Consider the following 24,567-nt stretch of genomic DNA (forward strand, 5'->3'; position numbering starts at 1 on the left):
TTAATAAATATTTTATAAAAAAAAGACGTCTGATATACGTTAGGGTGTCTGATAATTGTTCCACTCGTAATGTGCAAGTAAAGCGAATTAAATCGAGTAGAAAACTCCTCTATCGTTTCACGATTTTCGCAATAATTATTGAGAAATTAATTAAAAAAGATCGATCAATGCGCGCGAGTATTAACGCGCTGCGAGAAAAGATGGCTCGCGCGGCATCACGGTTGGGTCGTGCCACGAAGGAGAGGTGAGAAGAGCGGATAGTAATATTTATATACGAGCGTCGCGGAACACCGAATTTACGTATAAAAAATAGGAAATATTATTTATGGTGCAACCCAACTGCGTTATGTCGCGTAAGCCGTCCTTTCTTGCAATGTGCTAATACTCACGCGCATTGGCCGATCTTTTTAAATTAATTTCTCAATAATTATTGCGAAAATCTCAAAACGGTACAAGACTTTCCTTCGATCTAACTATATCTGCACATTACGGGTGGGACGATTATTATCAAACACCCATCATAATTCATACGATCGAAGACGCTTTGCAATTGTCGTATTGTTAAGCTTTTATGAGAAATCTATCGCCAAACTGAATTTAAAACAGCAAACCTGTAGAACTGACTCTGCTGATTGGCAGGTGTAAATTGTCTTTTTTGATAACCTAACTGCAATCTGTATAGTTATGCACTTAAGAAATAATCGATAAGTGTGATAATTATATCGGTAAATATGCATATTAGGTTACACCTCACACCTATGTGAACTTAGCACCCGACTTTAATAAAAAAAAATTTTCGTACATGCATTCGATTACGCTCGGTTTGTACCCGTTTGTACCACTTTTTATTTTGTTTGTACCTCAAAGGGGTGAAAGTTACAAGGGGTTAAAAAATCATCAGCACCCCACTTTGAGATACAGTAATCTTCCAAATGCCATTTGATTAAGCATTGTTTGTACCCGTTTGTACTGCTTTTCGTTTCGTTTGTACCCCTACGGGTGTGGAAATACGGAATATTAAGAAATCGTCGAAATAGCAGAGTTAGCTCTTACTCTTATTTTGAAAATTCGGTACTTTCACCCCCGTAGGGGTACAAACGAAACGAAAAGCGGTACAAACAAGTACAAACGATTACGAAACAGCATCCGTTTAGAGAATTGAAATATCTTTAAAAATGGCAGAGTTAGCTCTTACCCTTATTTTGAAAATTCGGTACTTTCACCCCCATAGGGGTACAAACGAAATGAAAAGCGGTACAAACGGGTACAAACGATTACGAAACAGCACCCGTTTACAGATTTCGAATATCTTTAAAAATGGCAGAGTTACCCCTTCGACGATTTCTTAATATTCCATATTTCCACCCCCGTAAGGGTACAAACGAAACGAAAAGCGGTACAAACGGGTACAAACAATGCTTAATCAAATGGCATTTGGAAGATTACTATATCTCAAAGTGGGATGCTGATGATTTTTTAACCCTTTGTAACTTTTACCCCTTTGAGGTACAAACAAAATAAAAAGTGGTACAAACGGGTACAAACCGAGCGTAATCGAATGCATGTACGAAGAATTTTTTTTATTAAAGTCGGGTGCTAAGTTCACATAGGTACACCTCACCGATGACTTTGACCTTGACATATGTTGTCAAGGATATGATCCTGAGTAACTTTTCCTTATAATTTAACCGGCGGTCTCTTATAGTTTCTGAGATATTTAAAGTTATGATTTCACAATTTAAATTTTTTCTGTTACAGAATAAAAAAAAATAAAGGTTGTTTACATTGTATTTACGTAGATCAAACGTGAAAAAATATTTCTTTATATTTCCAGAGACGAAGCTTTTTAGGTTTTTTACTTTTCACGCAAAGCGAGGTTCAACGCAAACCTATATGTTTAATTTTTTTATAGTGCCCAGTTTTTTTTATAGTGCCCCCTTTATAGAGCCCACTACGTCCACGCATATACTTTCTCATCCACACAACAATTGTAGGGCAGACTTCGCTCTGCTTTGTAAAGTATTGTATATGCGTGCACACAGTGGGTTCCGATCCCCCTACGGGGGAAGGGGGTCTTCACTTTCGAAAGATATAACCTAACCCAAACCAAATTTTAGTTTTAAATCAGAAATAGCTTTGGGTTAAGTTATATCTTCCGGAAGTGGAGCCCTCTCGTAAGGGGGGAGCGGAACTCACTGCGTCCACGTATACACTTTCTCATCCATGCAACAATTGTGGGGCGGACTATCTCTCTGTCTCTATATTATTACCCAAATGTTAACTTTAAGGTGATCCTAAAATGACAGCCGAACTCCGACGGGTTAGCACCCTCATCTAAGCGTAACTAAAATTATCGATAATATCGACCGAAATTATCGATAATATCAATAATTTTAGTTCCGCTGTTACCGATAATATTTCTGCATGTTTTATGCAAAAGAATTGTGTTCAATATGATGAAATCGGACAACATCGTGCATTTCTACTGCTCTATTGCCTCGCACGCATATCTAAGCGTATCTAAGCGTATAGATAACAGTATAACATAGGCACGTGTCTGCCTTTATTCCATATTTGAACACAATTGCACACATTACTTATATGGACTTATATATATATATATATATATGTGCGTGTGTGTGTGTGTGTGCCTTTCCATATATCTTTCCAAGAGGAATAATATTTGGCCATGTGTGTGTGTGCGTGCATGTATTGTTATATAAATATGTGTGCCTTTTATGTGTGTGTGTGTATGTGTGTGTGTGTGTGTGTGTGTATACATACATACAGACATACATACATACGTACATACGTACATACGTACATACGTACATACGTACATACGTACATACGTACATGCATACATACATACATACATACATACATACATACATGCACAAGGACTTTTCTTCTCAATTTCATCTGCTCTACCTGCGCACGACCGGTGATGCAATTGACGCCGGACACCCTGTATATATATATAAATTTTATAATAATTTATATATATTAATCTAACGTGAAAGATTATAGATAAAGGGAGCCTCACGAGCAAGATTTCGGAACTCTTCGATATTTGTCGTCTCGCTTGCTCCTTCATTCTTTCTCGCTTTTGCTTTTGTCGACTCTCCAGCATCACGCGGGGATCTTTCCTTATCTACTATATATAAACATCTTATAAAATAAAAACTGAAACTTTCATATTGTATTTTATTAGTATAAAAATAATTATAATGGATTAATGAGATTCTTGCGATTAAAATAAAACCAAATATGACATAAATCGGATAATTTTAAATGAAATAAGTAATCATAATTTTAATAACATAATTGATTAAAAATTATCCAATTTATGTCATGCTTAGTATTATTTTAATCGCAAGAATCTCATTAATCTATTAGAATTATTTTGATATCCATAAAATACGAAAAACAGAAATTTTACGAACGATATGTAACCCGATATTATAGATAAAGAGAGCCTCGCGAGCGAGACTTCGGAACTCTTTGATGTTTCTCATCTCGGTTGCTCCTCGTTCTTTATTGTATTCTTTCATCCCCATTATTATATTCTTTTATTTCTTCGACTTTTATTCTTTCTATTCTCGTCTTCCTACATAATAATACATTAACTAATTCGTCTTTATTTTATACAACCTAAATGAGATATTGTGTATGTCATAAATAGAAAAAGTATTTAATTATGTGTATTTTTGTATGTACATGTGTTGTATTTAACTATAGTTAAATAGAAAAAGAAAATAACTTGTGTATCTCATTTATGATGTATCAAATAAACATAAATAAATAAATTTATTTATTTTCATGTAGGGAGACGAGAATAGAAAGAATAAAAGTTGAGCAAATAAAAGAATATAATAATGGGAATAAAAAAATACAATAATGAACGAGCAGAAAGAAAGAAAGAGAGAGAGAGAGAGAGAGAGAGAGAGAGAGAGAGAGAGAGAGAGAGAGAGAGAAGTGCGAGTGAACGCGTAAGTGAATATGTGAGGAGCATGAAGCTAAGCGATACGTAGTACATAGCGAGCGAACGATTAGAAAGAGACAGAGCGTATGATCGAGAGAAAAAAGATATTGCAATAATGTTAGTGCGTACATGTATATTACTCTCAACGCATGATAGAGACAAAGATAGTACGATTATGTCTGTCCTTGTCATGTAAGATTGCAGCTCCGTCTATCGCGACATCACGCAACTAATCTACTGCTCTGTTTTACTCTTTTGCCTCAATCTCGCACGCACACATGTGCATGAAAGCATTTCAAGTGAAAATCTTTTTTACTAGACTAATAAACTTATTTCTAAGAGTTCACTAATATTCCTTCATGTTATCCCGAGGCGGGGAGCTATATCTTGTGCACGAACAAACTGCAGAACTTTTATATTAAATAAATATTGTTACGATTTGACGCGAGAAGTTGATAACAAAACTGTAATTGTTTAACTTTTCTTTGATTTGTTATATGAAATATAGTTCCCCGCCTTTGTTATTATCAATACTTTAACTGTGGAAAAGGATTTATCAATCTGTGTAGCCAAAAAAAAGATTTTCACTTGAAACGACTTTCGCGTTTTGTCGGTAATTTTGGATCCCCTTAAATATCTCAGAAACTATAAGAGATCGCCTGTTAAGTTATAAAGAAAAGTTACTCAAGGTCATGTCCTTGACAACATATATCAAGATCAAAATCATTGGTGAGATGTAACCTAATATACATATTTACCATTATGTCTGATGAGTAAAGTTGATTGATGAATGAGAATTATAATTTAGTAACAGATTTTTATTTATTCGTGTCACGCCATATAGATTGCAGCTTGTAAATGATCAATAATGTGAAAAAATATCTTTCAACTCGTAGGGCGGGGTGAGCGCAAAGACAGCGTCATGGAGATTCCTGAGAGATTTTACGATCGAAATAGTGAATCCGACGAAGACGAGAAATGGAGGTATGCGATTCACTTTTCTCGTGATAAGTTAAAATCTATCTCTTCCAACCGCATTTACAGTGTGTTTATTATCAATTCATCAATTACATATTTTGCAACATCATTAATATTGTGTTTTAATCATCGTATATTTAACGATAAAAAATTGGATAGAAACCACTTTAAATTCAAATTTATTAAACTAAACATAACTGAATATATGTGGCTTTTTTGTTATTGCAGTCAGTCAGCGAGAAATGAAAACGGCGTCAATCTAAAACTGGGTCGCGGACAGGTGTTGCCGAAAGGATACAAAATAATCAATGGTAATATATCTAATTTAAGATTAAATTTAAAATATAATTTAAAGCTAATGTTAGCTGGATACTTGGTCATTATCTGAAAATCACGAAAATCAGCTTTTATTTATGTTAAACTTTAAATTTATTGTTTATTAACTTTACTTTATTAAAATTGTTTAGGCAAACAGCTTTTGTCTAAATTGAATCCTTCCATCACATTTATTCTATTGCAATCATATATATTGCAGGCGCGCAGAATGGTGAAGTGCAACTGGGTTTCTATCTTTGCAAGGGAGCTCTCGAAGTCGAGGTTATCTGCGCAAGGGACATCTGTCTCGAAGAGAAGGAGGAGCCAGGTAATTTGAAAAGCATATGTGATACTTTTCTTTACTGCCATTAATTCCCAATAGAAAAAGCTCATTGAGATTGAAGTTTCTATGTTTGCGGTTACTATAAAATACTCATAGTCTTTGAATTTTATTATCCTATCCTTGCACAAAACGCAAAACATTAATTCTGTTGCTTTTATAGTACGTCTTGGTTATTTATGCATTGTTTTTTTAACGTTTAGAGACCACTTTCCGAGCAAGCGTTTAATGCACCAAATAATCTATGATGACTTGTTCAAATAATTGATGACTTACTTGTTTAATCATTAAAATATATTAAAAACTCAAGTTTGCGACAAAATAAACGTGCTACATTATTTATAAATATTTCGATGATGATAACAAATTAGATCAGTTCTATTAATTCAGTTCATATAAAACAATTTTAATAAGACTCAAAAATATTTTCCTTCATTTTTGAGAGATATTCGACCATTTCAAAACTATCCCAGGTAGCAAGGCGTCTTTATTATAATATCATTTTTTAGTTACTGATTACGTTAAATTCACCTTTGAATCGACGTAAAAGTGACGTTAAAATGACGGTCCTAAGTCACAGACCGTTGACGTCATATCTATGACGATAAATGACGACATTTCTCTAATATAAGATGACATATATACTATCGTATATAAAATCGGGGAACTTTGGCTACTTTTCAAAATTTATCATTCTTTCAGTAGTACAAATCCTTTTTTCCTCCCTCCCCTATTCTTTCCACTACCCCTCTCATTTTTATCCTTCTCCCCAATACCTCCTCCATTACTTCTACCATAACCTCCCTTCTCTCCTCCGGCTCTTTCCCTTCCACGCCTCTCCACACTACATTTCTTTTCCTTCTTTCTTCTGGTCCTCCTCTTGTCTTCTCTCTTCTATGTCCTTTCCTTCTCCACTACTCACATTCTCTCCCTTCGCTTTTCTTTCCTTCCTCACCTCACTCCATTCTTCTTTTCCTCCATTCCTCTCTTCTTCTCTCTCCTCCTCTCTTCTCCTCCTTGTCCTCTCCCTCTCCACCTCCCTGTCCACCTTTCTACTTCTTGTCTCCTTCTTCTCTCTTCCAATTCTTTCTCTTCTCTCTTCTCCTGTGCTCTCTTCCGTGCTCTCCTCTATCCCTTCCTTCCTCTCTCTCCCTCCTCTTCCTCTCTCTTCTTTTTTCCTCCCTTCTCCCGACCTGCTCATCCTCTTCTCCCCTTTTCCTCTCCTCCTACCCTACTCCCTCTATCCCTCCTTCCTCTTCTCTCTTTCCCGCTTCCTCTTCACTTTCCTTTTCCTGTTCCTTTGATGCCGCTATTTCCTCCTCCTTTTCTCTCCTTCCTCTCTCTCTTTTTTCTCTCCATACTTTCAGCTCCTTCCTTATTCCCCTTACCTCCACCACCAGTTCCTTCAACCACTTTTCCATGTCTCCTTTCTTTTCCTTCTGCTCTTCTCACCTTTTCTCACTCACACTTTACTTCTTCCGTCTCTCTGCACTTTAGCCTATCAAGCTCTACTGTCCGCTTCCTCTCTCTAACCTAGCTTTCTTCGTACTAATCTCAATTCGCCTGACCTTCCTTTCTTCGTTCCTCTCTTCTCCCTTTGACTCTCCCTTTGACTCCCGTTTCCGTGTTCAACCACCATATGTTCGTTCCACTTTCTTTCATCCGCGCCATCTTTTATCATGCGTCTTCCCTCTCAGCTCTTTGCCATTTGTCCTATTAGCCTGCTCTGCCTTATCCGCTTCTACTCTCCTCCTTACCGGCCGTCTTTCCGTCGCTTCCCACGTGACCCTTCTCTTCTCTCACTTTGCCCGATCTTCCTAACCTCCAAACCGCGCTAACCTTTGCGTCCTTCCTCTATCCCGATCCTTCACTCCACATATCTACCTTCATTCCCCTTGCTGCATCTCCTCCTGCTCCTCACTTTTGTCCCTTCCGATCTCTCTCAGTTCTCCCTGTCTCGTTTCCTCTTCTTCATTTTCACGAGCATGTTTCCTCCCTGTTCACTCTTTTCCACCGGCCATAATCCCCTAGCCCACACACACATATACGCACGCACCCACGCACCCACGCACGCACGCACACATATATGATATAGGACATATAGGATATAACAGAGCGCCCGTATCAGCAGTTGTTTGAGAAAACACCGTATTTTCATAAAAAATGTTTCATGCAAAAGTTGTAGAGCTCTAAGTGGCGCATTATATAATAATATTAGTATGATCTTGAATAGCACCGTCAAGGTCATATAAAAATTACTTTGAATTTTTTAAATAGAACCTCCTATTTTTCAATACATATTCTTGTAGCTTATCTCGAGAACTTTCCAAAACACTATAATAAAGTATTTTTTTATTAAGTACTTTTTGAGTTATTTTATATTATAATCTGACATATTTTGATATAAAAAATAAAATATTTCGTAAAATATTCAGTTTTTGATAATTTTACCGTAATACTTTTATGTACAGAATAATAAAACAAATCAATTAGTGCCAAAAAAGAAACAAATAATTGTTTAAAAAAATACATTGTAAATAATTTTCTTAAAAACAATTATTTTTTATATAAATTGATTTGTCTCATTATTTTGTACATAAAAGTATTACGGTAAGATTACTGAAGACTAAATATTTTACGAGATATTTTATTTTTTATATCAAAATATATCAGATTAAGATATAAAATAACTCAAAAAGTATTTAATAAAAAAATACTTTGTTCAAAATTGAAACATTAAAGTTCGTATCTAAATTTCAACGGCAAACGTCACCGTTATATTCAAACGATTATCTCGAAAATCAAAACACGAGCGAGAACAAATAGCGTCGCGGTCACCCGCTCGGTTTGTGATCTCGTTATTCTTATAGTGAAAAACCATGACAAACACCTGGTTCTAGAACGTAGCCGAAAAACCCTTGTTAATTCCATCGGCTGAGCAAGAGCTTCCAAAGTTGGTCGATCTGCCGACGACAACGATTCGAGCCAGTCGAAAATCATCGTTTGTTCTCACTTTTCATTTTCGCTAATTCTCGCTCGTGTCGCGCACGCAGTAGACTTACTCGTTTCATGCTCATTACGGAGTGTCTCGCATTCGACCGTTTTTCATTTTCTCGCGGCGGTCAATTCTTTAGTGTTTCCGATAATTCTGGAAGTCTTTATTGTTAAGATACTATAACATGTATAAATGGGGAGTCCGAAAGCTTTTCATCGTTCACCGTATCGCGTTTGTCTTCTGCCTCGTGCTAAAACTAATCCTGCGTCCGCGCTCAAGATTTACGTTCTCGCGAATTTTTCTAGCAAGAGGACCTTCAAGATTTCCGAAACACGAAGAAAGACAAGTCATAGACGGACATCAAGAAGATTTCCGATCTTAAACGTGAGATACGTGTCGTCGCTCGCTCCTCGGATTTTCGAATAAACGTTCTTCAAAACCTATGCTCACTGAGTACATAATTTCTTTAACTCATATTCTTCCAGCGAATCCACGGATTTGCGCTACACACTGCTTCTCGCTCAAATCTGAGCGTCTCTCTCAATTTTGGGCGATCTCGTCGAAGTCGACTTCCGAACATTACTTTATTATAGTGTTTTGGAAAGCTCTTAAGATGGGCTATAAGAATATGCAATAAAAAATATAGTATTCCATTTAAAAAATTAAATGTGACCTTCATGTGATCTTCAAATAACTCTTCAAAGTCAAACCAATGGTATCATCTTATGGCCCCCTCGAAACCATATAACTTTTGTTCCTAACATTTTTTTGTCCGATGCGTATTTTGCGAGAAAAACAGATAGTCTGGGACTTTTCAAACACACTGTACATACAGTGTCCCACCAAAAGTGGCCACTCCCTTTTATCTTTTAAACTAAAAGAGATGACCGTAACTAATATATATCAAATTAAATAGTTCAAATTGAACTTTATTGTGAGCATAGTGGCTGCTTCCAAAAGTTATTTATATTAACGAACGGAGAGGTATGCATAATTTTTTTATAATAATGTGAATATTTTGATTTAATAAAAGTTGTAGCGTTGTTTGAAACGAATACAACAATGTATGATATAATGTAAATATTTTGTATATTTTATGAATTTTATTGACTTGAAATATTGCGGCGACGTCTACTTTTTCACCTTTCTGCCCTACATTATGGCCAACTTCTGACTCCTGCATTAGAAATTGACATATATTATATTGCACGTCTCGTTCTCGATGATAGTATTGTAGTCATGCTTGTCATGCTCAACATCACAACGTTTAGCTCCTAGTAAATTTGAAAAATTGGCGTCCCCGCCATGTTATCTCTAGGATGAGTCCTCTCCGCTTTCATATTGTTTTGTTGTGCTAAAACATCGATACGTTTTTTTTTGTTAGTCCTCAAAAAATTCATAAAAATTTCCATTGTACTATCATTTTACAATGCCAGAACATAAGAGAAAACGGTCAAGATCACGGTCTAAAGATAATCATCGACATAAGCATATCCGAGAGAAGAAATTCAATGATATGCAGAAACAGTTGGATAACCTAACAAAGATTGTTGAAGTGCTGGTTCACGTTCAAAAAGAACAGAAACCAGCAAATCAGTCTACAGAAATCGAGACTGATGATACTGAGATATTTGGTAAGTAAAGCTCTATACGAGCGAAATCTCAGTAGAAAGGTTAAGTCTCAATCATTCCACACGAATATTGAGAGTCAGCGTCCACACTGACAGGATATTTTTGTGAATTAGTTCAATAAGAACTGACTTTTCACAATGTACACAATAAGTGTTACCCAATACTTACAACTGTATACAATAACTCCTTTCTTCTGTCTTTATCTACTACAGACGTCGAGGAGAATAAGGAAAATAACCCAAATTCGAAAAAATACTCAAATAGTGAGGTAATCGATAGATGTATCCAGCAGAATCAATCGACGGAGGATATTTATGAGGAGTCGACATTAAAAGATAATGTCTTGAAAGTATTGGGAGTGGACTTAAATAAATCTAAATTCAAAGAGATTAAGTATCGTCCAGAACTGAAAAATACATGGTCAAAGTGGATCAAAGAAGGTCTCCCAGAGAAAAACAAAAAAGAAATTATGGAACTTTATAATCGTAAAGGAGGGCTATACACACAGAAGCACCTAAAATGAATTTAGAAATTGTTCCATTCCTCTCAGAGATTGCAAAAAAGAGAGACCAACATTTTTTGGAGACGCAGAACTGCGTTGGCACAGCCTTAACTGCCCTAGACGCTGCAGTTATGCTCATAGATCCCTCAGAAGAAGGTCTGGATGAAGATATTTTCACAGACTATTTGAGCCATGCTGGTCAGATTCTAACAGATGTCTTCCATCAACAGTCAGTGGCTCGGAAGTCGTTTGTCACTCCATAACTCAATAAAAATATTAAACCAATCGTGGATGCGATGATTTCTGATGAGTGGCTTTATGGCAATAATCTCAAGGAAAAAGTCAAAGATGCAAAAGAAATCAAAAAGGCTTGCGCGGAAATTAAGGATAAAGTCCAACAGAAATATTCGTCAAAATCGAGTCGGGGAAACTCGAAGTACCCACCTGCGAATTATCGGCAGGTGGGTTATCAACAAAAACGTCGACAATTCAGATTCAAGAGGACAGTCTCCCAAAATTCGACACAGAGTTCATCCAAAACGAACTCTCAGACGACGAGCCAATCATCATCCAAGAAATAAGCCAGGTAGATAAAACGGCAGGACGTCTACGCTTTTTCGTAGATAGTTGGAGAGAAATCACGTCAGATAAATGTGTGTTAAGCTATTTAGAAGGATATCGAATCCCTTTTATTGAAAAACCCTTTCAAAAAATTTTACCGAAAGAGAAAGTACTTTCTATGGAAGAAATAAGGCAAATTCAAGTAGAAATTGACAAAATCTTACGGAAGGGTGCTATTGAGCAGTGTGAATATTGTGAAGGTCAATTTCTTTCTTCCTACTTCCTTGTTCCAAAGCCTGATGGGTCTAACCGGTTTATTTTTAACTTAAAAGAATTAAATAAATTCATTAAATCTCCACATTTCAAATTAGAAGATATCAGATCAGCTCTGGACCTAATATCTCCAGGAGATTTCATGTGCTCCTTGGATTTAAAAGATGCCTACTTTATAGTACCTATTTATAAAAAACATAAAAAGTTTCTTAGATTTGAATTTAAGGGAAAACTTTTTCAATTTTCGTGCCTTCCGTTTGGATTATGTATCAGTCCATATATTTTTACTAAAATAATGAAACCCGTAGTTAATAAACTGATTAGAAGGAATGTTACTAGTATTATATTTAGACGATTTTCTTTTTATTCATAATTCAAAAAAGCTATGTGAAATGAACATCAAAGAAACTATTAATTTTCTGCAAGGTTTAGGGGATTCATAATAAATTATGAAAAAAGTTTATTAGTTGCTAGCCAGAAATGTAAATATATGGGTTTTATCATCAATTCAGTGGATTTCACCTTAAATTTAACTGATAAAAAGAAAAATCAGATAATAGAATTTGCAAATGAATTTAAGAAAGGAAATAGCTATAGAATTAGAAAATTTGCAAAATTTCTAGGAATTTTAACGACAGCTTGTCCAGCAGTAGCTTACGGCTTTATACATTGCAAAAGACTTGAAAGACAAAAATTTTTAGCTTTAAAATTCAATGGTGGTAATTATAAAGGAAAGATCTATATAAAAGAATGTATGATAGAGGATCTTAACTGGTGGAAAACAAATGCAAATGAAACCAAAAATTCTCTATGGAAATATATTCTGATTCTTCATTATCAGGTTGGGGCTGTTACTGTAATGATATAAGTACATTTGATTTTTGGAATGAGGAAGAAAAGAAAAGACATATAAATTATCTTGAGTTAAATGCTTTGCCTCAAATCTATCACAGAGCGAAGTACTTCTTCGTCTGGACAATACTACAGCTATATCATACGTGAATAGGGCAGGAGGTGTTCAATTTCCACATCTGTTAAGGATTTTTGCTGAGAGAAAGGGATCGGAGAGCTGGAATTAACGACACGTATTTTTGGCAAACTTTCTTTATTGCACAAAAAAAAAAAGCACTTTGAGAATTGACGCGACTATCACTCTCTCGAGTCGACGGTTAAGCGAGAAGAGCACGCAGGCTTCCCGGCGCTTTTGCTAAAAACCCGAGTTCCTCCGAAGACACCCGAACGATCAAGTGCTCGACCGCTAGCTTGTCGCTTATGCTACCCGGACGGTGGCGCACCCCTTCCCTCGCGGCTCTTATCCTTACTATAGACGCGATAAACTATCTACCTCAATACTACCGCCGTTTGAGCGTTGTTCGTATACTAAAGTTACGTTAATTAAATTGCATAGCTTTCTGAATCTCTCTTTTGGCAGTGCTTTTGTTAGGATGTCGGCACGCTGTAACTCCGATGGGACATACGTTACCACTATCTCGTGGCTTTCGAACTTTTCGCGTATGTAGTGGTAGCGTATGTCTATGTGTTTAGTACGCTTATGAAAAACTGGGTTTTTCACTAAGCGTATCGCACTTTGATTGTCTACATACAGTTTTAATTCGCGATCGCGAGAATACCCGAGATCGCCGACTAGTTTTCTTAACCAAATAGCTTCTTTAGTGGCTGTCGCAGCCGCCACATATTCTGATTCGGTTGTGCTAAGCACGACTAGTTTTTGTCTTTGAGTTGACCACGACACTGGTCCGTTTGACATAAAAAATATATAACCCGTTGTTGACCTGCGCGTCTCTTTGTCGTTCGCGTAATCTGCGTCCGAAAAGCCTACCAGCTCGCTACCGCCGCTTTTATATTCTATACCGAAATCTTTTGTTCCTTTAAGATACGCATAAATGCGCTTAACTGCTCGCCAATGCTCGACACTATGATTGTTTAGAAATTTGCTCACCAAATTTACCGCGAATGCTATATCGGGGCGAGACACTGCTGCTAGGAAAACCAAGGACCCGACCGCCTCTCTATAAGGCACGATACTTGACATCACGTCGTTCTCTTCGACCGGATTCAGAATCACGTGCGGATCAGCTTATCGGTTTCGCATCACACATTCCGAATTTTTGTAAAATTCTTTCTACATACGAGCTTTGATGAATCGTGAGAGTTTTTCTCTCCCTATCACGTTCTATCTGTACTCCAACAAAGGAGTTTGAATTGCCAATTTTTATTGCAAATACTTCCCGTAATTGACTCGATATAAACTTTAACGTTGATTTAGATTTTGCTGCGACGAGTCCGTCGTCTACAAATAACGCTATGAAGACCGTTTCACCGTTAATTTGTCCTATGAAGATGCATTGGTCCGCCTCACTGCACTTTATATCAAAACGGCTCAAGAACTTAAGGAACTTCACGTTCCAGCACCGAGGTGCTTGTTTGAGGCCGTACAAGGGTTTATTTAATTTGCACACCACTTCCTTCGGATCACCATTGATCTTCAGTCCTTCGGGAACTTCCATATAGATGTCCTCCTTCAATTCGCCATATAGAAAAGCTGTCTGGACATCAAACTGCAGCAGCTCGAGTTCCTTCTCGGCCACAGCTGCCAGCAGTACACGAAGTGAGTCGTATCGCACGACCGGTGCAAACGTCTCTGTGTAGTCCACCCCTTCTTTCTGCAGGAACCCTCGGGCGACCAATCTTGCCTTGAATCGTTGTTTTCCAACATCCGTTGAATCATCTTTGAGCTTGAACACCCACTTGGAATCGATCGTTTTTATTCCAGATGTTCGGGGCACGTTTGACCAAGTGTTGTTAGTCTCGTGCGCTTTCAACTCCTCTTGTATAGCACGCACCCACTGCGCGGCGTCAGTGCTATGAGTTGCTTCTTCGTACGACTTTGGCGTAATGTACTCGGCAAGGTCGGCTTCGCATTTGTACCTTGTCGGTGGACGAAGTGACTCCCGATCCCTCAGGGCCCGTTGCGGAGTCTCGACGATCATGCGCTGCCTTCCTTCCTTTTCAATCTGATCTTTACGATCATTTTTGCCAACCTCTTGTACTGCATTTCCTCTTCCTTCTGGTTCAGCATCGCGCTGCTGAGCTGCCTCCTCGACGTCGCGTTCTGGAGCTTCTTCTTCCACCGGTTGTAGCACTAGCCAGTCTGCCTCATCTTCCTCGACGTTCTCTACCTTACCGATTCGCTCGTTGAAGGTTGCATTTCTTGTTACACTCACTCTCTTTGTTGCCGGATCATAGACTCGATAATTGGTAGAGTCGTTCTCGTAACCGACTAACAGCATCTTCTTACCGCGTAAGTCGAATTTCTTTGTAAATTCTTTAGGAGTGTGAACGTATGCCACGGAGCCGAATATCCTCAGATGACTCATCGTTGGTTTCTTTCCAACCCACTTCTCGTAAGGCGTAGACTCACCACCCGATGATACAGTTCGATTTAGCACGTACACAGCAGTGTTGACCGCTTCAGCCCACAAGGTTAATGGTAGGCTCTTCGCGTGTATCATTGTACGCGCGCTCTCGACAATGGTTCGGTTATCCCTCTCTGCTCGGCCATTTTGTTGCGGGGTATATGGCGCAGTATTCTCCTTCTTTATGCCACGAGCCTCAAGATATTCGTCCATGAGCTTATTGCAGAATTCTCTCCCATTGTCCGATCGCAGGACTTTCATATTGCGACCAAACTTGTTGGACACTAACTTTTCGAATATTTTGAATCGCTCAAAAACATCAGACTTGTGTCTCAAGAAAAACACGTGACGATACCCCGTCGCATCGTCTTTAAAAGTCAAGAAAAATCTTGCACCTCCTGGTGTCTCGACGGACATCGGCCCACAGACATCAGTATGAAAAACTTCGCCTGGTTTTGACGATACTTTTTCGTGCTTGCTAAACGGTTGTCGATGTGCTTTTCCGAGCTGACACATTTCACATACAAAGTCGTTTCTATCGTTTATTGTCACTCCACGCACAAGTCCTTTTTCCGCCATTTCACGTATCGCACGCTTGTTTACATGGCCGAGTCTTTCGTGCCACACTCGTAGATTGTATGCTGCTACGTTTGCCTCCTCTTCGCGAGTTTTTACGACACGAAGTAACATGCGATAGATATCGTTATCTTGTTTCACACCAGTCGCCATTACTTCATTATCGAGCACTATCTTTACGAGATTGTCTTTAAAGGTCACTTCATATCCTTTGTTAGTACAGGCACCGACAGAAAATAAGTTTTTCTTTAGCCCCGGAACATATAGCACATTCTCAATTTGAGCTTCGCGCCACAGCCCGTCGACGAGCCTCTGTGCGTGAACAACTCCTTCTCCTGCTATACTACACTCATCGCCGTCACCGAGCGCAACTGTTCCACCATTACGTATCGGACGATAGTCTGTGAGCCATTCGCGTCGGTATGTCATATGACGCGACGCACCACTGTCGGTAAGCCAGGTCTCACCTTGTCTGACTGCGAGAAGCTGTCGCAGCTGTCTCCCGCTTGGCTCTTCCGACACACTCGGTTCACAACGCGAGCTTCGCGCCTTCTCGACCACGAACGCGCAGTCACGTGACTGTTCACTGTCCGCACTTTTCCCGCCTTTTTTGGACGGACACTCGTGAGCGTAATGCCCCATCTCGTTACATCTGTAGCACTCAACGTTCTTGTTGGCCTTTTTTCTTTTTGTCTTTTTCTTTCCGCGCGACTTTTTATCGTTCTTCGCTGCTGCGAATGCACTTGCACCGTCCTCACTAGCACCCACTCTAGCTTCTTCGCGAATCAGTCTTTCTTCCAGGTGCTGGATAGTCTGACGGGCCGGATCGACACTATCCCAAGCCGTCTGAAGAGTACTGTATTTCGATGATAAACTGCCAAGGATTTTTGCTATCACAGTCAGCTCCGAGACATTTTCACCTATCTTCAATCTGAGCGGCCAAATTTCGAATCTTTGAGATATGCTGCACAACCGAATCACTCGGTCCCATGCGGTACTCGTGAAATTTTTGTAGCAAATACAATTTATTTGATGCCGATTTTTGCTCGTGGATACGACACAAGCTGTCCCACATCTCCTTAGCTGTTTCGCACACTAGCAACGGCTCGAGCTGAGCTGGTTCTAATGCTGTAGAAATCAGAAACATCGCCTTTGCATTGTCACGAATCCACGTTTTCGCAATGGCCGTCGTTCGATCCTCCGGTAAAGTCCGCGTGCCGTCAACAACATCGTCTATTTCGTGTGCCATAAATAGAGCGTTGATCTGAAACCTCCATCCCTGGAAGTTTGTCCCGTCAAATTTCTTGACGTTTCGTGCGGAGATGTCTTGAGACATTGTTCGATGCAAGTCACTCGCGTCGATTCACACCACTCACGTTTTCGACCGAACAGTATAATATGGCCGACACCGCGTGTCTTCTCGCGCGTTTAAGAGCTCTCTCCCTTCTCACAATTTTAGACCGCAGTTACGTAGTCTGGGCCCATAATCTGTTAAAGATTTTTGCTGAGAGAAAGGGATCGGAGAGATGGAATTAACGACACGTATTTTTGGCAAACTTTCTTTATTGCACAAAAAAAAAAGCACTTTGAGAATTAACGCGACTATCACTCTCTCGAGTCGACGGTTAAGCGAGAAGAGCACGCAGGCTTCCCGGCGCTTTTGCTAAAAATCCGAGTTCCTCCGAAGACACCCGAACGATCAAGTGCTCGACCGCTAGCTTGTCGCTTATGCTACCCGGACGGTGGCGCACCCCTTCCCTCGCGGCTCTTATCCTTACTATAGACGCGATAAACTATCTGCCTCAATAATATCTTAGTGAATTTGCCCGGAAAATTTGGAAATGGTGCAAAGAAAGGAAAATTTGGCTGAGAGCATCATACATTAGTTCAGCAGAGAATGTACAAGCAGACAGAGCATCACGCAATACTAACGTGGAGACTGAATGGGAACTTTCCCCATTAATTTTCAAACAGATTGAAAAGAGATTTGAGTCTTTTTCAATAGATCTATTTGCAACTAGATTAAATAGAAAGTGTAATAAATTTTATTCTCGTTTCCCTGACCCCGAAGCAGAGTCAGTGGATGCTTTCACTAGATCTTGGAAGAATGAATTCTTCTATGCTTTTCCTCCCTTCGCACTTATCCTTCGTACTTTAAGAAAAATCATTAATGACAAAGCGGTAGGGATACTTACAGCACCTTTATGGCTTACCCAGCCCTGGTACCCTCTTTTTACATCGCTTCTTGCTGAACTTATTATCACATTCAATCCAAGTGATTCCTTATTAATATCTCCTTATAGAGACAAGATCCATCCATTAGCCCTCCACCTTTCATTGGTGGCAGGCAAATTATCAGGACAGCATTCTTGAGGAAAGGAATCAGTGAAGATTCTGTGGATGTGATGATCGATTCCATTACAAAGTCGACTCTTAAACAATACGAATGTAACTTGAAATGTTGATGGGATTATGCACTGTAACCGTAAATTTCTTTTAAATTATTTAAGTAATAATTATTTATTCGGCGGGCGGTTCTTCGATGCCCACGGTACACCTTTGGCGCGTATTTCGAATATCGATCTCGCGATCCACAAAGATTCACTGTATCGCAAAATAAACCGAGTTGGGCGCCAGGTACGGCAGGCCGCACGATAAACGCAACACCGAAAGACAATCGCGAGACCGATAATTAACGCGACGGCAAAATTCCGCGGCTACTCAGTATACCCGAAATGGTAGAGGAGGAGGTTCGGGGGAGACGGGAGAAATCTTGAGAGTCGAGAACACGGAAGTCAAAATGAGCATTCGATATATTAAAATAGAGATAACAATAATATATTAAAAAGAAACAAGAGTATAGAACAGTTCGCATAAATAATAGCCTTCGATGACAGTAATTATTTTACAGGCGAAGAAGATATATTATTTCCGCGGAGATCGGCACGACCGTGCGCAACAGTATTAAATTACCGGGCGTCTTACGCGCTTTAACTCTACTTTTCGGCCACGAGGATTTCCGCCGTACGAGACTTAATTAGACCGCGACAACTAAAGAAATCTCTCGTATGCGCCGATAACTACTTTACGCACGCCCGTGAATCCGCTTTGATATAATAGAAAATTCTAGATTGTAAGACTCGAATCGGTCCGTTGGTCCGGCTTGCGGTAAGCCGATATACGTCTCGATAACAATGACGATGACCTTTGCGTTGAAATGTCGAATATATAACTCGAATGACTCGCGGGAACTAATAGCGGGCTCAAAGACACCCGATAGATTTCTCGCACGAATTTTTAGGATTTCACTTTCTCCTGACTCCAATTTCTTACAATACATACAAGATACGCGCTAACAATACACAGAAATAATACGGAAACTATCGATAACGACTGTGGTGTACGAGTCGCGCGGCGCAATACTTTGCGCGAGTCGGAATATCGATCGCGTGAACGCTAAAAATCCCGATAATTCACAACATACAACTATTACAAACGCGAGACTAACATTAATGACTATCGGCGGCGGCAAAATGAATAGAGAGAGCCTGTTTTACATAATTCGGATGAGCGACGTGTGCCCGTCGGCCGTGCGACTTAATCTACTAAAATATTCACAAAGTTAATTCACCAAAACACGTGGCTCGACAACTATTAAGGGCGCGACTCATCCGAATTAATTACCTACAATTAATCGGCAACAAAATCGGTCGACGACGCTCGTCCCACCGGCAGGAAGTTTTCGGTGCTTCCCTTGATCGGTATAATATTCCGCTCGCTCCTCGGAAAACCTGCGTTCTCTCGTACAGCTCGCCGAACAGTGCCGAGCGAGAGTCCTGCAGGAGACACGCCGGCGCGATAAATCGCTATCGTGCCACCTGTGGCGCTTTCGCGTTACGCAGGGCCGTCCTGCGGTCCTCGCGATCCTTGTTATCATCACGGCCGTGTTGGTGAGTTCATCGCCCCGGAGTTTCCAAGATTTTCTGTTGTTCGGCTTAAAGGTGCAGGCTTACGGCTACGCCCGATCGGCTCTCTTTCCTATTTGGTCGAATAGGCTCCGGATTGAGAGTCCGCTTGTCGCTCCGTCCTTGGGACTCCCTCGCTTCGTGCGGGTGGAGTGGCCTCCCCTTTGGTTGGATTATTCCGGCTCTCCGCGCTCCTTTCCTGCCGTAAGAAATATAACATTACCGGCAGCCATGTTTACTAGCCACCAAAAGTGTTTTTAATATTTGACAACTACGACCTGACGTCTCCTGTTTCCTGGGTATCCTGGACTCCCGCTCTCGGCCGTCGCTCTTCTCTCTTCCTCTCCTTCCGCCGGATGGGATCCCGCCGCTCGTGCCGACAACTAATTCGCGGGCTCATCTCGAGCTTACATTTTCGATAACTATTACCCACAAACGTCAGATCTCGTCGATCTGACGATAGGACCGCTCTTTCCCTAAATCGAGAGAACGCAGGCCCCCGAAAAACCGCCCCCGATCGGGCCATTCGGCCCTTCTGACGGACGTCCCAAAAACGTCACGTCACAGCACATACTAAAAGATTGGATATTTTCAACTCAAATACTTCGGACATTATTGAGTTTCTTAATAGCAGATATAAGAAAGGTGCAAAGTGTAGTACGTTAAATACTGCTCGAGCGACTATTTCTTTAATTTCAGTATGCGATATAAACAATGATTGTTTGATCTCACAGTTCCTAAAAGGTGTGTTTAAACAAAAACCAACTAAGCCCAAGTACAACACAACTTGGGATATTAGACCGGTTCTAAATTACATTGAAAAACTTCATCCTCTTAAACAATTGAAATTAAAAGTCGCCGCTGAAAAAGTAGTCACACTCTTAGCGTTAACAACAGCTCAAAGACTACAAACTTTAGCGTTGATAAACATTGAAAATATTTCGATATCCAATTCCGGTATAAGTATAAAGATTATGGAGCAGATCGAAACATCTAAGCCAGGGGTTTTCAACCCGAATTAATATTACCATTTTACAAAGACAAACCAGGCTTATGTGTAGCATCGACAGTATTAGATTACATTGATTTTACAAAAGATTTACGAAGCCAAAATACAAAAAATGTATTAATTGCTACTATGAAACCATTTGGAGCAGTATCCGCACAAACCATTAATCATTGGATTAAGACACTTCTGGGCAAGGCTGGCATCGATATTAAACAGTTTACAGCATACAGTACTAAACATGCGGCAGTATCCACTACTCATAAAAGAGGAGTGGATATTGATATTATTAGACGAAGTGCTGGATGGGCCCCTGGATCTCAAACTTTTTTCAAATTTTATAATAGACCCATTCAAGCATCTAATGACCAGTTTGCTCGTGCAATTTTACATTAAAAATAAGTTTTTTGTTTTATATTTCTGTATGAAATAATTGTTCTAAAAAAAAAGAATAATAATAATAATAAATAAATGAATAATTTCATAAAAGAAATTATTACGAATTATCACAATCTCTAAAACACTACAATACTATCATCGAAAACGAGACGTGCAATATAATTGCAAGATCAAACGAGCCCACCGAAGGCGGGCAAAGTTTGATCGAAATTATATGAAAAGTCTCGTTCGAAGATGATAGTCTCCCACCCATAAAATACCCAAAATAAATATATACTACCCCTATCATCTTCAAAATTATATTGTGATAATTCTAAGTTCGTTACAAAAAACAATATGAAAGCGGAGAGGACTCATCCTAGAGATAACATGGCGGGGACGCCAATTTTTCAAATTTACTAGGAGCTAAATGTTGTGATGTTGAGCATGACAAGCATGACTACAATACTATCATCTTCGAACGAGACTTTTCATATAATTTCGATCAAACTCGCCCGCCTTCGGTGGACTCGTTTGATCTTGCAATTATATTGCCATTTGATCATAATACTCAATCCAAAGTTGGCCATATTTAAATCATTTAATTTGATATATATTTGTTACGATCTATCTCTTTTAATTTAAAAGATAAAAGAGAGTGGTTACTTTTGATGGGACACGCTGTATATATATATATATATTCAGGGTATCCTAGACCACCCGTACACTCCTTTTCTTTCAAAAACTAAGCATTTTAGAGAAAAACGTTTTCAACAAAAATTGTATAGTTTTGAGAGGAACATAAGATGGTGTCATTGGTTTGACCTTGGATGGCGTCGTTAAGGTCAAGTCAAGGACACCATTAATTTCTTAAATGGAACTCCCTATTTTTCATTATATATTCTTATAGCTTATCTCGAAAGCTTTCCAAAACGCTATAATAAAATATTTTTTCATTAAGTACTTTTTGAGTTATTTTATATTTTAATCTGACATATTTTGATATAAAAAATAAAATATTTCGTAAAATATTTTCGTAAAATCTTACCGTAATAATTTTATGTACAGAATAATGAAACAAATCAATTAATGTCAAAAAAACAAATAATTATTTTAAAAAATACATTGTAAATAATTTTCTTAAAAACAATTATTTTTTTTTACTAATTGATTTGTCTCGTTATTCTGTACATAAAAATATTACGGTAAGATTATCGAAAACTGAATATTTTACGAAATATTTTATTTTTATATCAATATATATATATATATATGTATATTTTATATCAATATATATATATATACAAGATGTCTGGTAAAGATTGTGTCAACGCTCGTGAACAGGTTAGGTTAGGTTAGGTCCTTTACCATTTTGCGATTTTCGTAATAATTATTGAGAATATATTATATAAATGGATAATTTTAAACTTTTTCGTATATTTATTTGCCCGATTTTTAAACTATCAGTCTAATATCTAAATTCCATATATTGGAATTGCATCAGAAATTAAACTGATAGAAATAATTACATTATTAATCTCCTATCAGTTGCTCTTGCAAGCTATTGTATACATATATAATTCTCATGACTGAAACTCAAATACGAGATGGGTGCAATGAACTAGCGGCTGAAGTATGAACTATCTTTTTGTAAAGTTTTGAAATGTTGCGCGCAGTAACATTTCTCATGAAATATTAAATAAATAATAATTTTGGATATATGAAAACATGCGCATCAAATTCAGTTATTAATATTAAACAATATTTTATAGTTTTGTAATATAATAATATTATAATAGTATTTTCTTTAAAAAGGATTTTGAACAGAAAGTCATGTTAACTTCATAAGTATCATAAAATATTTATTATTTTCCTGATATAAATACGTTAATTTTAATATTGACGTATTTATATCGTATTTATATAACAACATTAGTTAATTGACCAGTAAATAACCTTAAAAAGACGATTAAATGACATTATTTCTGTGACTATAATATGTCGTCAAAATGATGTCAAAAATATCACGTCTGTATTATGTCATTATTTAGTCGACTGACATGATATGACGAGAAAGGATCTTAAAATGTTATTATAATGACGACATCTTGCTATGTGGGATTTTCATGTATAATTTATAGAAAGATTGAAAGATTTTTTTTATGTCTGAAGAAAATTAATTGAAGATTCACACCCAAGAGAAAAGATACACTTCACGCAGGCACACTGAAAATAGTATTTGATTTTAATGATATTTTTCGCGAGTCCTGATATCGACGGCACAAAACTTTTATTCTTATCCGCAGATACTTATGTAAAGACGTACTTGCGAGAACGAGATAGCGAAAAGTGGCTGCAGAAGCGCAAGACTCGCGTGATACGGCACTCGAAGAATCCGCAGTATCGGCAGACGCTGAAGTACGGCCGCTGTGACATCCTGCAGGGCAGACATTTGCTAGTGATGCTGTGGGAGAAGAAACAGGGCTTCGAGAGCAACCAAGGATTGGGCGGCGCCGAAGTAAACCTCGATCTGCTGCCGCCGAAAGAATTTATTTTCGACTGGTATCCGTTTTTCCCAATTCACACTCTCGGCACGCAGAACGCAGACTCACCATGATGGCTGAGGGAAAAGTGGGCCCTCGAAGCCGGCGAACTCGACCTCAGATTGAGTCTTTTGCTCAAGGACGAGGGCGAGTCCGTCGTCAAGATTATCTCTTGATGGAAATCATAGCTGATCACATCGCGATGCTGGCTAGCTTGAGACCAATGCAATTTCAATCTATTCGAGATAATGGCGTTTCTTATTATTACAAATCCTTGAATGTAGCGATGAGACGCATGTTGTTCCAGAAAATAAACCAAGTTTATCGTTGACCAGGTCCGAGTCTTTCCGTGTTGTGACTATTCCTTTCTGAAATTTATTCATGACGTTATGCGATATATCGTTCAAAAAAAGTATCTTTGTTTATTCAATATCTCCATGAGATAAAATTTATTATGTATGAATATTAATTTTATTTCCTATTATACATATATATTATTATATAGGGTGTAACAGAGCACCCGTATCAGTTGTTTTTTTTTTAAACGGTTTGTCGTAGCAAGTTGGGGAAAAAATTTTTATAGTAAAAGCTATAGTGAAGAATCAAATGGTGATACTCGCGTTTCCCGGAAAAGCGGGCAAACGGGAAAAACGGATATGAAATTCATTTTTTTAAATGGAAAGAGAGGTTGAGTGAAGTATTATTGAATAGAACCTTTAAAAAAAATAATTTTTGTAGGAAAAATTTTTTAATTCGTCCAATCAATTACAAGAAAAATGCATATAACTAATTTTCTTTCATAAATGGTCGAATTGCCTTCCATTGACTCCCAAACACTTACACATTTGCTTTGGAAATGACGACAAAGCATCCAGCACTTCTCTTTGGATTTTTCTGCATGCTTCTTTTATTCTTTCTTTCATATCATCTCGACTTGTAGGTTTGAAGCATAAACCAATTCTTTGATTCGACCACAAAAGTAAAAATCCATAACTGTAAGATCTGGGGACCTTGGTGGCCAGCTTACTGGCCCATTTCTTCCAATCCATTGATCACGGAATCTTTGGTCGAGAACTATTCT

General features: G+C 38.4%; 1 protein-coding gene and 1 pseudogene across 3 annotated transcripts in view; both read left to right on the forward strand.

The window, feature by feature from the left end:
- Fife (regulating synaptic membrane exocytosis protein fife) overlaps positions 1–24,048 on the forward strand; it is a 281,898-nt gene extending 257,850 nt beyond the window's left edge. For 2 of the 3 annotated variants that reach the window (XM_070304866.1, XM_070304868.1), the window contains exons 20-23: positions 4,882–4,969; positions 5,192–5,274; positions 5,499–5,606; positions 23,250–24,048. In XM_070304866.1, the coding sequence (XP_070160967.1) occupies positions 4,882–4,969; positions 5,192–5,274; positions 5,499–5,606; positions 23,250–23,560 (590 nt within the window). In that variant the 3' untranslated portion in view covers positions 23,561–24,048. Of the gene's footprint in view, positions 1–4,881; positions 4,970–5,191; positions 5,275–5,498; positions 5,607–23,249 lie in introns of those variants that run through there. The other variant, XM_070304869.1, reaches the window with a different exon arrangement.
- LOC138938115 (uncharacterized) lies at positions 10,043–11,399 on the forward strand (annotated as a pseudogene).
- Positions 24,049–24,567: the final 519 nt, after the last annotated feature.

The sequence above is a fragment of the Polyergus mexicanus genome, unplaced genomic scaffold (assembly GCF_030449975.1).
Source record: "Polyergus mexicanus isolate NDT 795.1 unplaced genomic scaffold, iyPolMexi1.0 SCAF_12, whole genome shotgun sequence".
Taxonomy (NCBI): domain Eukaryota; kingdom Metazoa; phylum Arthropoda; class Insecta; order Hymenoptera; family Formicidae; genus Polyergus; species Polyergus mexicanus.